This window comes from Ptiloglossa arizonensis, chromosome 14 (assembly GCF_051014685.1).
Source record: "Ptiloglossa arizonensis isolate GNS036 chromosome 14, iyPtiAriz1_principal, whole genome shotgun sequence".
In the NCBI taxonomy this organism is placed as follows: Eukaryota; Metazoa; Arthropoda; class Insecta; order Hymenoptera; family Colletidae; genus Ptiloglossa; species Ptiloglossa arizonensis.
Genome location: NC_135061.1, coordinates 7,528,874 through 7,541,613, shown reverse-complemented (window position 1 = coordinate 7,541,613; position 12,740 = coordinate 7,528,874). Strand labels below are relative to the sequence as shown.

Below are 12,740 nucleotides of genomic sequence, written 5' to 3'. Positions count from 1 at the left end.
GCCGTCACGTGTTCAGCAGAAGCAGGCCCTAGTTCGGGACGCGGCTCGTAAAGGCTTTCATAAAAGCTTTCATAAAACGTTCCACGATTCCAGCCGGCGGTGGCTCGGCGTCCTCGTGAATTCCTCGATTTTCTTCGACTCGATGCCTTGGGGGAATAATTGTTCCCCTCGCGAGGAGACATTCCTCGGCGACGCGTTCGGTTTTATCGTCGCTGCGTTCGCAGCTGAAATGTTTAACCCCTTCTCGTCGCATAGAACCGCCGTAATGGCTGCGCGATCGCTCTAAAGTTCTCCGAGAGCTATGATTTACAAGAAGGACGTTCTTCGTTGAATCCTGGCGATTTCTACGAGACGCGTCAACTTGGACAACCACGCGTGCTCCCTGTCCTCTTTCGGCGAGTCCGTAAGGGCACATCGCGGACAGGGTTCTACGATTACCGAGTAACAGACGGTTGAATAATTAACCACTCTCGTTGAGCGTAACTCAACGGTTTCTAGAAATATTTATAAATGGAAGAACTCGGAACGAAGGTTTCCCGTTTTGGAGTGAACCGGATTACTCGTTCAGACATTTTTACAAGCGAGAGAACTTGTCCCACGACGAATACCTCTCGTCCTGAAACCGATCGTTCCGAATGTTCTCATCGCGACCGAAACGAACCGTACTCGCTGTTACCGCGCGACAAAAGTAAAGGTACGCCAATTTTCATAGCGAAGAAAAACTAGTTTCCAAGTTGAAACGGTAAGATTCGGAAACGATTTCTTTTTGGGGGCAACACCGTGAAAGGACCACCCAGAAAACGGTTCCCGCGGAATCGTTTCGATAGCGGTACGAAAATAATTCAGCAGTGACTAGCGTAGCGATCGGTCGACGTTTGGTAGCCAGATGAATTAAAACGTGGACCGGAGGGAGTAATAATGAACCACATGGGGCACTCCCCTGATTATTCCGTGGTCCTTTTTGTGAAACGCAGATAAGGGTTAACGTTTTTCGGCCCTTCGAGGAGCGGTTCCTCTCTCCACGTGCTCGTTTTTCTTCTTTCACAATAACGCAGAATTCGTTGAAGGTTATGAGAGCCCGGGATTCAACAGGTCGCCGATCCCAAAGGTTTCCGACACCTCCTGTCATCCGGACTGGAGGCCCTTTTGTCTCCCAGCTCCGAAGAAGGAGCTCCGATTTCGATCTCGCAGACCTACGTCGTAGGTACTCGTCGTGCTACCTACGTGCTCAAGTGGGGTACACCTGGGGACATAAAAGCTCGCAACCAGAACGATCCGGATCCCCCTGCTTAATACCGCTGCGATCCCCTCGATCGGGCCACCAAAGTCTCGAATTAAATTCGAACCGATTCGAAACAGTCGTTTCTAAACCACCCGGCTGATACGGAGTTCCCAGCCGATTCCCAGTTTCTCGTATTCCTTCTTCTCAAGCACGGTTGCCAACCGACACGGAAAGATACCTAAATTACAATTCTTCGGACAAGAGAAACACTTGACCACCGACTTTTCCAATATATCTTCTTCTTGGAAAATTCTTGCTTCTTTCCTTCTTCCTCGCTAACGGGAACTTGTCTTCTTCGATGTCCGAGTTTCCGCGACAACTTGCTCGTATTTCTTCCGTTTCGCACCGTTCGTCTCGAAGCAAACGCCGAACAAATTTTCCATTATTTCCACGAAGGCTCGACTCGCGACGATTTCGATTCCAAATTTCCAAGCTCTCCCAACAGGTGTCCAAGATCCTCGCCATCGATCGACCGGCTCGGATATCATTTTCAAGAGGAGAACCTTCGAAGAAAGAATCGCGTTATCAGTTAATGAATCTCCTCCCCGTCGAAAAGACCGTCTCGGACCGAGAGACGAGTCCGAGAGTCTCTCTTCTCGTGCGCCCGGTTCGGGTCCCGACAATAGAAGCCTCCGACGAATTTCGAAAAGAAGAAAAATAAAAAATGATCCTCGCTCTTCGAGAGGAGTGGACGGAGCGGAGGAGCGGAGGTGCGCCGAAACAGCGACAGAAGGAAAGAAAGGAAAGGATTTTTCTCTCTTCTTCCATCGCCTGCATGCCTGCCCGCCGTCCGTCCGACTGTCCGTCTTCTCTTTTCATCCTTGCTGCCTTTTATCCGGCTGGAATGATTAATGGGTTCACGGAGGCATCGCTGTCCTCCACCCCACCGGCTCGGGCTCACCAGCAACAGCACACACGCGGCTTTTCTGCTTTTCTTCGCGCCGGATTACCGCCCCCTTTCACTCCCTAACTCGATTCAACGACTGCTGTTCCTCTTCGTTCACCCCACCTCCACGGAGTATATTCGCTTCCTCGCGAGGTGGGGCCGTAAAATGGCCCGATTAAGGGACTTCGTTGGACAGATTGTCTATAAGCGGGCGTACACTCTTCTCTCGACGAACGCGCCAACCCGACGAACGCCGAAGTCGAGCGATTTCTGCTTATCGTGCTCCGTGTTCGCGATTCCTTTTCGAACGCCAATTTCGTGACTCGGAATCGCCGATTTATCGAGAAATTTCACCGGACGAAGACGAAGAAACGTAACGTGTCTCTTTTCGAGGTTGGAATTTTCGTTACTGAACGCGTTGCATCCGCGCGTTTTCTCGCGCCTTCTTCGATTCCTTTTCTTTGTATTTCGATCGATATCGTTTCGTAAAGAAGAAAAGGAGGGAAACGAAATTTCAGCGAAACGAACCGATTCTTGCAACGAACGATCTCGTCTTGGCGGAAAGATCGGATCGAGTGTTACGCAAAGGAGCGCGTGTCTTTTTTAGGTTAACCCGTGGCTCGTTGATGTATTCCTCGCGGAAGAAGTCGATCCGCGGTGTATTTGTCCGTCCAGTCAAACGTCGAGGCAAGTTCACGGAAGACGACCGACATCCGAAGAGGCAGAAGAAACCGATGTCTTCCTTTTTCCTTCTCCCACCGTAACGTGGGGTCGTCGATTCATTGGACGACGCGGTTTCTGTTCGCGCCGCTTTTACACGATAAATTGCGCGAATTTTTTCGAAATTTGTTCTTCTATCGACCGTGAACGATACACCGCGAGGAGCAGAGCTGGTCTTTTGTTCCGTGTCCCCGCACGCGAACGAGGTGCGCGTGTGCGCGTGTACGCGTGTACGCGTGTACGCGTCTATGTGGGTGGCGAGCAGTCCCGGCGGGAGACGAGGGGGCGAGCCAACCGGGAGAAGTAGGAAACGCGAACGTGCCGCTACGCCGGGGCTTCCTCTTTCGCGCGTTCAGCGCGTTTTCGAACCACGAGATACGAAAAGAGAGCCAACCTCGTCACCTTTGCTCGCCAGGTGATCTTGAACGCCCCGGGTCGAACGAAACCGATTCCGGTTCACCGACATCCGCTCGCCGAACCTCTCCGATTCGGAAATACCGGTTCCTCGGAGTCCTCGCGACACTCCTCCTCGTGAGCGGATCGATCTCCGCGAGAGACCACTGATCCCCGATCAACGTCGATAATCGTTGTTCCGTTGGAATTCGGTTCGCGCAGAAAGGACGAACGCGTGTCAGCGAAATTCCCGATTCCTGACGAAAAGGGAGGAAGAAAGAGGAGCGAGCGCGCTACGAGGCGTGTCGCATTCAATTTCACGCGGTCAGTTTTCTGGTAATTGGCAGGATGGCGGCTGGCAAGCGTGTGCCGAGTCGTTGCCAGTGTGAGTTTAATCGAATCCGAAAGAGATTGCTCTCCGACCGGACGCGACAAAGACCGTTTGACAAAGTGTAGTACAACGCCGAAAGACTCAATCGAGTAACAATGGAGCGGTGCCACGAAAGCCCGTTAGGGTCCTTTTACATCGACGTAAGGTTAACTTACATAATGCATGAATATTGAGTGAGCGAGGGAGCTCGGAACGATGAGTCACGGACAGGGAATTCGACGACGCGTGGTTGAATCCGGTAACCGACACTCTTTTCCGCCGGGTTTTCTTCGGAATCGAGGCTCGCGGTATGCATTGTGTTTCTACCGTATGGAAAAGTGCAGAAACGGCCGAAGCGGTTTTGCGATGCATCGCGGCGCGAGCGATTCGGTGCAACGCGATAGACCGACCTCGTGGAAAAAGGAAAAACAGGGTGGCTCGGAACCGGTGAATTACCCGCAATTCGAAAAGAAGAACGATCCAGCGTTGGAAATGTCCCGACCTCCTACCATTTTCAAAGAAGAGAACTCCGTTGCGAGAAATATTCCGATCCTCCGATACTCCAAAAGAAGAAAACTCCGCGTTCTTGCGAACACTCGCAAGAGGAACGCTCCTACGGGGAAAACACCTTTAGAAATACCACCTTGATCTCTCGGTACTCGAAACGCGGCAAACTTTCTTCTTCGAAATATTGTAAACTTCTGGTACGCGAACAGGAGAGAATTCGATCAGAAGTACTCTGGTATTCCGATACTTTGTAATTACGGTAAATGGATATAAAAAAGTGTAAATGAAAATCGATGTATCGACGGAAATTCCGTAATCGACGAAACGTGTACAACGTAGCGAATATTCCTCTGTTCCGAACGCAAAAATACTCTTAACGGTACAACGACGAGGAAGATTGAAGAAATATGGAAATTGCCCCGATAAAAGAAACCGATCAATTAAATCGATCGAAAGAAAACAGATCGATCTTATGTTTTTGTAGATCGATGTTCTACCGTGCAAGAATATTTTAACGAGCGATCGAGCGCGAGCCAACGGACGACCGGAACGCGCCATCTGTAATTACGATACATTCGCGGAAGTAGCGTCCACAAGTAAAGCTACATCGAGCTCTATCGAATTTGAATTTCGAAATTGAGTCCACCCGGTTAAGATACAAATTATTTGTATCCGTTTGTAAATTGAGAGTTACACCGTGCAGTGGGAAGGAGGTCCGATGTTACGCGGGTTTGGCAATCGACTTACTTCCGTATCTACGCTTTGTCGATTATGGAATTTCAGTCGGTACATCGATTTCCACTTATAATTTCTTATATCCTTTTCCTGCGATCGCAACGGTACACCGATCTGCCCTCTTCTTCGAATCACAATTACGTCTTTCCGAAGAGAATAATACCCAAGTCGATACATTTTACAATTTTCTGCTTCGACTGGCAACGCAAACAACGTACACTCTCGATCGATGCACAGAAGAAAACTCTGTCGTTTCGAATTTCAAAGTCTGCTATTCGAACCAATTTCTCAGCTTTCGAAAAGAATCTCGGTTCTCGGCGAAACGATCGAACAACGCTCGACGGGAGGAAAAATTAGCTCGCGATCGTCCAAGCCCGAAAGAAAACCGAACGACCGAAAGATGCCCGATCGTCCGACTGGGCTCGAGAAGGAAACCTAATTCGCACGAGGACGTTAATTCGGCAACAAGTTCGGCTACGAATCGATCGAGCCTGGGACAAGGCAATTCGAAAACTCGACGGCGAGTATCTTCGAGGCAAAGGGGAACGAAGACTAGTGAAATTGACTCGTTAGTCGCGTGCGTCGAGGTAAGGCGTACAATACAAGCGTGTGCGCGCGTGTGCGCGCGTGTGCGCGCGTGTACGCGCGGGCTTGGGCACACGCGCTCACCGCGCGGAATTCGTGAGAGTGTCAACCCACGCGAGACGCTCGACAACGGGAAACGATGACGCTGGCTGATCTCAAAGGCATCCATCGATCGCGAGGCAGTCAACGGTTCGCGCAGTCCGACCGACTTTATGAGTTATAAGTCGGCCATCTTGCGAGAGCCATCGCATATTCACGTGCGCGCATATGCGATGCACTGGCAATATGTAAGTGCCACATTCTGTTCTGGTGCACGCGTACAGTCTAATCTAAAAATTACGTCCCCGGTGCTCGCGAGACTCGGTCTTTTCGAGACTCGACCGAACGAATCGGTTCGAAGCTACCATCCCGCGATGCGAAATCTCGCGAAGAAGATTCGACGATCGTGTTCCAAAACGGTGAGATCGCTTCGAAGAACTCTGAAGCGGACTGCCAAACGCGTGAAAGGGAACGACGATGACTGGTGATAAACGCTCGCGATAAGGGAAGCCATTGCGTTATTGAACCGATCGATCGAAGCTGTGTCTCGATCTCGTATTAACTTTCTACGTATTCCGATCCTCCGATCCTCCGATCCTCCGATCGGGTCCCTTCGAAAGCTAAACAGGAATTAGCGATCACCGTGATAAGAGAACCGTCGGCATTTTACCGTATCGATTCGTTTCTCGTTAACGTTCTCCGCGGCGTTCGGATCTTGCGGAATTTTTTTTCAAACATCGATATCGAACTTGGGGGGAAAAAACGGATCCCGAAAGAACGAAAGACCAGGCGACGATGAACACGTGACAGGCGTTTCGTTAGCAGCGATCCAGGATCGATCGATCGATCGATCCGAACGATAGCCTACTTTTGCGTCACCTCCTCCGAGTATTTGCTCCTCGCGTAGGCTACTTTCGAGCCGTGCCTCGCGGCCAGCCGAGATTCTTTCGACGAGGATTCGTTAACGGAGATCCCTCGCTCTCCCGTCGACTATTATATTTCCGAGCTGTGGTTCTCGGCTCGAGAATCGATCGGGTCGTTTTCGAACAACCGTCGTCGACAGCTTCGCCGAATGAAATCGTCGCGATAAGAAAAACAATGAATCCGTGGCCGGAGTTAACGACTCGGTTGATTTCCGATTCGGTTTCCGGCGTTTTCCGTCTCCCGATAAGACGGCATTTAAAACTGAGGTCAGCAGCGCGAAGTTGATTTTACGCCAACTACGATTACGAACGCCAGCCAGTTACAGTTGTCAATTGCCTCTAGCCCAGCCCCGAATTCAATGCCAACCAATCGTCCGGCGTCCCATTGTTGGCTCGACTAACGATTTCGTCGAATACCGAGCGCCTCTAATTTCTCTTCAGCGAAGAGTCGCGCGAGTCCCGCCGCGAATAATAACGATTCGGGGAACCTGACACGGTCGCCTCTCCCGTGTCCGCCGGATCCTCGAAAATCGGAGATGGTTCGAAGCTCCGACCGAGGGGCCCGAGGTGCTTGGACGGCTCGAGGGGGAGAAGCGTTTCTTCGTTTCTGGTACGAGCACCGCCCACGCGCTAATGGCTCTCCTAGCCTCCGCTCGAGCGGAGGACGACGTTCTGGGTACCATTACGCGCGAAACGATGCCCTGGTTGGCTATTAACGACTGTTAGCCCCGGCGGCTCTAATTACTCGCCGCGTGGATCGCGGTTCGCCCGATTAGCGGCGAATCTGGATCAGAATTTTGATCGTGTTTCGGCTATTTGGAGTCGAGGCTCGATGCGGCCGTTTCGGGAACTCGTAGATCCGAAGAACCGTGAATCGAGATTCGAGACTTTTCTTCTCTTCGCTTTCGAATCGAAGTAAATGTATCGTTAGGCGGACCGATCGAAAGTTTGGAAAAGCAACATCGGTCGAGAAAACACTCACCGTGATGATGATGATGATGATGATGATGATGACCGGTCGCAGGGTTGAGGAAGGTCGGTGGTAGTTGTCTGCTCACCGACTTGGCCAATTCCCCTCCCGCCAATCCGTAGATCGCCAACAGTTCTTGCATCGTTGACTCCGCGTACTCCCTCATGCCCTCGAACGGTTTCCTCTCTTCGCAATCGACCTCTCCCTCGCCGTCCTGTGCCCGATCGTCCTCGAAAGCGGTGTCGTCCAGACGCCCGGATTCCGTGTCCAAGACACCGCTGTCGCTCTTCTCCGACGAATCCGAGTTCGGACTCCTGGCCTGGACAGTCCGAGCAAAGAACGTTCACGCGAATCTTCGCGAGGAGCGTGCACCGTGCACCGTGCATCGTGGACGCACGATGGACGATGATATCGTAGACATACCTCGGTACCGGGTGAGTACAGTTTCTGAGACCTGAGCTGCTCCAGGATGAACTTGTGCCTGAGGGAGTCCCCGCTGTCGTCGTCGGGCTCGGAGGATGGCGGCCTGGTGGTCACGGAGAGATCCATAGGACTGACCTCGTTGTTGTTCAGCCTCTGCTTGGATCTGTCGTCGTTCGGCAACAGCATCGTCTTTCTCTCGTACTCGAGGATCTCGCTGGAAGTTTCCTCCATGGCCTCCGGTTCTTCGTCCTCCTTCTCGGACTCATCCGACACCTCCACCATACGGCTGCTTATAGGTTTGAAGTTCTTCCGTTTGTTGCGCGGCTTCTGTATACTCGTGATCTGCAGCTGGGCCTGAGCCTCGTACTGGGAGTCGCTGTCCCGATCGGCGGTTCCCCGCCGGGTCGTCGCGTAGTTGTACACCGAGTCGGAAAGCATCTCCGCTGATGGTAAGAAATAGAGGTGAAGACCGATGGAAGCGGGCCCGGGCCGATCTCTGTCGGACTTTTACAGGGTGGACGGTTAACCGGTCGGAGAACGCTTCGATCGTTCTCGTAGGAAGTCGGGTAAACGGATCGGGTACGGTTTCGAAGGGGAAGCCTCGTGTCGACGATCGGTAGCGCGTTTCGACGACAAGGGTCAACGATCGTCCGGGTTCGTAACGCGGTGCGTTGTTACCGTTCCCGACGAGCGAGCTCGTTTGCACAACCTGGATGGAACCTCCTTCGACGTGTATTTTCAAAGGCTGGTGACTCGGTTTACCGTTGCCTCGAATCGACCGATTCCGACTGACCGTTGCGCAACGCGGAGTCTGCTCCGCTTCCCGCGAATCAAATTTTAACATTAATTAGAATTCAGCCCAGGCGCGCGTTAATTGAACGTTCTAGGAATCGTCGGAGCGTGGCTACCACGGTTCGACAAAATGGAGGGAGACGCGAGGCAAGGTGAGGAAACGGTGGTTTAGGGTCGATTCGGTGGCGAGTTGGTAAATCGATCGTCTTACTGGGGCCATACGGGCTGGTTACGGCGGACATCTCGAATCTCCACGACCGGTCCGTTCTTCAATGCATTCTGCAACAAACGGAAAACAACCAACGTTACGCTCGGTGGAACGCAGTCTTCTATGTTTATCGCTATCGGTAATTGGAACTTATCGTGGAATATTCCGACTCGCGCGTGACTCTGTTGCGCGCGATTCGACCGCGCGTGACTTCAAAGTGCCCGAGACCCTGCTCGATCAGCCGAGCGAACTGTCCAAACTCGTGATCCGTTGATCCTGGTCCCGTTGGAACCGAACGCTCGGGCTTTTTCGTTCGCGAACGGTTCATGCGTTTCGGAAACTTTACCGGGAACCACGAACACGGGTCTCGCGGTGGTTCATCGATGGAGGAAAACTCGTGGCTCGAGCCTCGTTCTTTCGAAAAACCTGCCGAGACCCTAGGAATCGGAGACTCGGTACCGCGGTGAAGGAGGATCGCTCGGAGCTATCCTTCTTTCCGATCCTGTTCTCGAATCGTAACTCGTGTGCGCGCAGCGCTCATTTGCATCGTCCGACAAAAATTGCGGTTCCTCGAACAGCTGACGCGAGCACCGGAACGGGAAAAGAATATTCCTGGTTATCTATTTCTGTGTCGGTGCAGAACTGGGTTACAGCAAGTTCAGCGAATCCCCGAGACGGGCCCGTCACGCTGCCGAACGAATCGTCCACGTTTGCATTGCTGGAACGAGACGCGAGAACAAGGCGAAAACAAAGGCACGTCGTCGTAACAAAAGCTACGCTGATATACGAGCGCTGCTCGGTCAGCCGAGTAGACGGTCCCGCGATAAGACGAAGCGAGGGACAATTCGTTTCTCGGTTAGCGAAACGCTTCGTTCCGCGGCGTCCCGGCGCTCCTCGGGACGCCGAAGGAACCCGAGCATCGCCGTGTCACTGGGATCGCGAGACCGACGTGTATCCGAGGGTCAACCGTGAAAAAGAAGTTTCGAAAAAGGAGGGCAAGCGTTGACGTCCCGCGCTACGATACTCTCGGCTGCACTTGGCCTTCTCGCTGCGCGTTCCTCTCCGAACAAGGAAAATTTCAATTACGATATCGTTCCATTTTTATTCTTCGTGCCGAACTACGCACGGATAACTCCGCCGCGAAGACGAGAATTTCCATTTCGAAACTCCCGAAAGATGCGATCGGTTCGTTCGTCGACGTATCAACAACTCCGGTCGAACCGGAGGAATCTAGTTAGCCCTGGAAGCATCGTTTCTTTCCTTCCCCGGCTCATCACCAGTCATTTATTTCTGCCTGCTGATTGCCCCGGTCATCGCGTCGGCCAGTCAGCTCCCCCGATCGATTTGGATGACTCGCTCGGTCCGTGGCATCCGAAACACGCTGCCTAATTCGGCCTCAAAATCGTTAGTTCCGTTTTTGTCCGGTTCATTATCGGTTATTTATTTCCGCACTAAAACTGGCCCGTTAAGGGTCCTCCGACGAATATGGCGACGCACCGGTTCACTCGCGCGACAAGAAATCATTTTCCCCCGACGTCGCTCCGAAATTCCATCCTCGCGCGCACCATCGGCCACCTCTTCCGTTCTAGGTCCGCCAAGTGACGCTCGGATTCGGATATTTTCCAAATAAACGCGCTCCGGTCGTTGGACGTCGAGAGGGTCGAAGCGACCACTGGTCGTGCTCCGACATCTCGTTACGATTTCCCGAGCAATTCCACTAGCGCCTTGCGATACCTTTGCTAGAAATTTCACCGATTCTCCAAGAAAGATTCTACGAGACGGTGTACTCGAAATCGCTCCTTCCTCGGAGATACGATTGGAGCTTCTCTCGCTAGCTACCGTTCTTTCTTTCGTCCGGGGGATAGAAAAAAGGGCACGTTTCACCTAAAAGTTTAGGTCACTCGAGCCTCTCGAGGCACCGGTCTACTTCGATCGAGCCTCGTCTCAACTGTCACTGTTTTTCCGAGCCACGGAATACTCGCGCCGCGTTTTATACTTTGCTACGGAACATTCGTCGATTCGAATCTCCCGCTCGAAAATCGGAAGATTCGAAGGAACGCCAAAGGGCCGATGAGGTCTCGGGTAGCGAGGAGAAAGCCGGTGGTTTCGGGATCATCGATTGGGAGTAAACTAGGGTGGCCAGTCGTGGCCTCGTGGTGCAGGCGATTCGGGAGCGTTGACGAGTCGACAGGACTCGATCCGGGGTCCCGTCGAATTTCCCTAGCGGGCTCGGCGGAAGTTGAACGCGATTGGAGCGCGCGCGCTAGGCGGGCCACGTGTCTCCTTCGAAGCGAGGACGCGAGAGGCCTCCTCGACGGGGATATACACGAGTGGACGATACGTCCGAGCCGGGACCGGGCTCTTTTTTTGCCGACTATACACAGAAGGGATAATTAACATCTGTTACAGTACGTACAGCGAGCGGGCCGCCCCGTTTCACCCCCACCATCGACCACGGGGCGGACCTTGAATACATTATCACCCTGTTTGCACATGAACGTACGTACACCGGACCGTCGAATCGGAGTGCAGCGCGATCGACCCTGAACAATGGGACCGGACCGTCTTTGTCGCACCCCAGCACCGAGACGATATTTTCTTTCGACGAAACGGACCTCGTTCTTACCAAGTATTTCCCCCACTTTGTCCGTATTCCGCGTTTCCCTCGACGCAACGTTCGACCGTCAGCTTTTCGAAGGGCATGCAGGAATTTCTTGCAAAGACGCGGACACCGCCTATCGAAAAGAAAATATACGACGAAACGTGGCAAGAGATGGTATTGTTGCACCGTGGTCTACGCGCGACAAGTAAAACGAGAAGTACGTAAACGCGTAAGAGGCGAGGTACGGCGCTAACCTCGTGTTATTAAAACGTAACCCCGTTTAATTCCGTCGATCTGTGTCGATAGACGTTTAACCTCTTCGGAGATAGTGGCACGCTACGTGTACGTTCAGTTTGGAAATTATTCGATACGCTGTAACTTTGGGGAGCTATCGTTGAAATTGCGAACGAATATTCGTAAAAGAATGTCCCGATGCTGGAACGCGGGAATACAATCGCAACACCGAGAGGTAGACGTCCCGGTTGGATATTGATTCGAGTAAAATCATTTTTTACTTAATTTAAATAAAATAATTCATCGTTGAAGAGTTTAAGTGCGCGTGGCTCGTTATTCAATTGAGAAAATTGAATACTTTCTTTCCCATAGGGCTGCTACGTAGTCGGATCGAATGGTAGTTTAAAGGCGCAACGGTATAACCGGCAGAGTAAACGTTTCTGCTGAACAAGACGCGTTAATACTTTTGGAACGTTTCTTTCGTTTTCGGAAAAATGTAAAAATGGAGTCCGACGAAGGGATCGAAGATTTTTCGGGAAATGGTGAAAATGTGAACCGATGTTCTTTCCGCAAAAGAGGAAGCCAGGTATCGAGGTTCGTCCAGAAGGAATTTCCGGTCGGCGTCGGGCTCTCTCGATCTATCCTGGTCTCGGGCTCCGTTCCCTCGCAGGGGTTACTTCTTTCCGCGTGGCCGTTTTTTCGCCGCGGCGCGATTTGCCGCGCGGATTCGAGAAAAAGAGAAATTCCCGGCCGGCTGGCCTAGATTCTTGGGGCGCCGGTCTCGAACTCGCCGAGAATAAAGACGGAATCGCGCGTGGAAACTCCCCGCGGCGGGAAACCTTGAAATTCTTCGGGCTATTATTCGAAACGCGCAAAAACCCCGACACGTTGCTAATGATTCAATTCGAAACGGGGCTGACCGATTAGAAAAAGGCCTGCGAACGATCCGCGCGTTGCGCCTCGCCGATGATGAATTCAGCCTGGTCACCGTGAAAGGAAGAGCTAACTGCTGATAGCGGATGGAAATTGAGACATTTTCCCTCGACCGGTTCTAGTTTCTTTCGCGAAGGA

The 12,740-nt window shown here is 52.2% G+C and overlaps 1 protein-coding gene across 3 annotated transcripts in view; it reads right to left on the bottom strand.

Annotated features, from left to right (window-relative positions):
• The window catches only part of LOC143154173 (zinc finger protein castor homolog 1), a 308,704-nt gene that overhangs the window by 64,748 nt on the left and 231,216 nt on the right, over nt 1–12,740 (bottom strand). For 2 of the 3 annotated variants that reach the window (XM_076326043.1, XM_076326044.1), the window contains exons 2-4: nt 8,837–8,904; nt 7,834–8,276; nt 7,423–7,729 (exon numbers count right to left, since the gene is read on the bottom strand). The exons of the other annotated variant lie outside the window; for it this stretch is intronic. In XM_076326043.1, coding sequence (XP_076182158.1) covers nt 7,423–7,729; nt 7,834–8,276; nt 8,837–8,867 — 781 coding nt within the window. In that variant the 5' untranslated portion in view covers nt 8,868–8,904. The remainder of the gene's footprint in view (nt 1–7,422; nt 7,730–7,833; nt 8,277–8,836; nt 8,905–12,740) is intronic. 3 annotated transcript variants of the gene reach the window in all.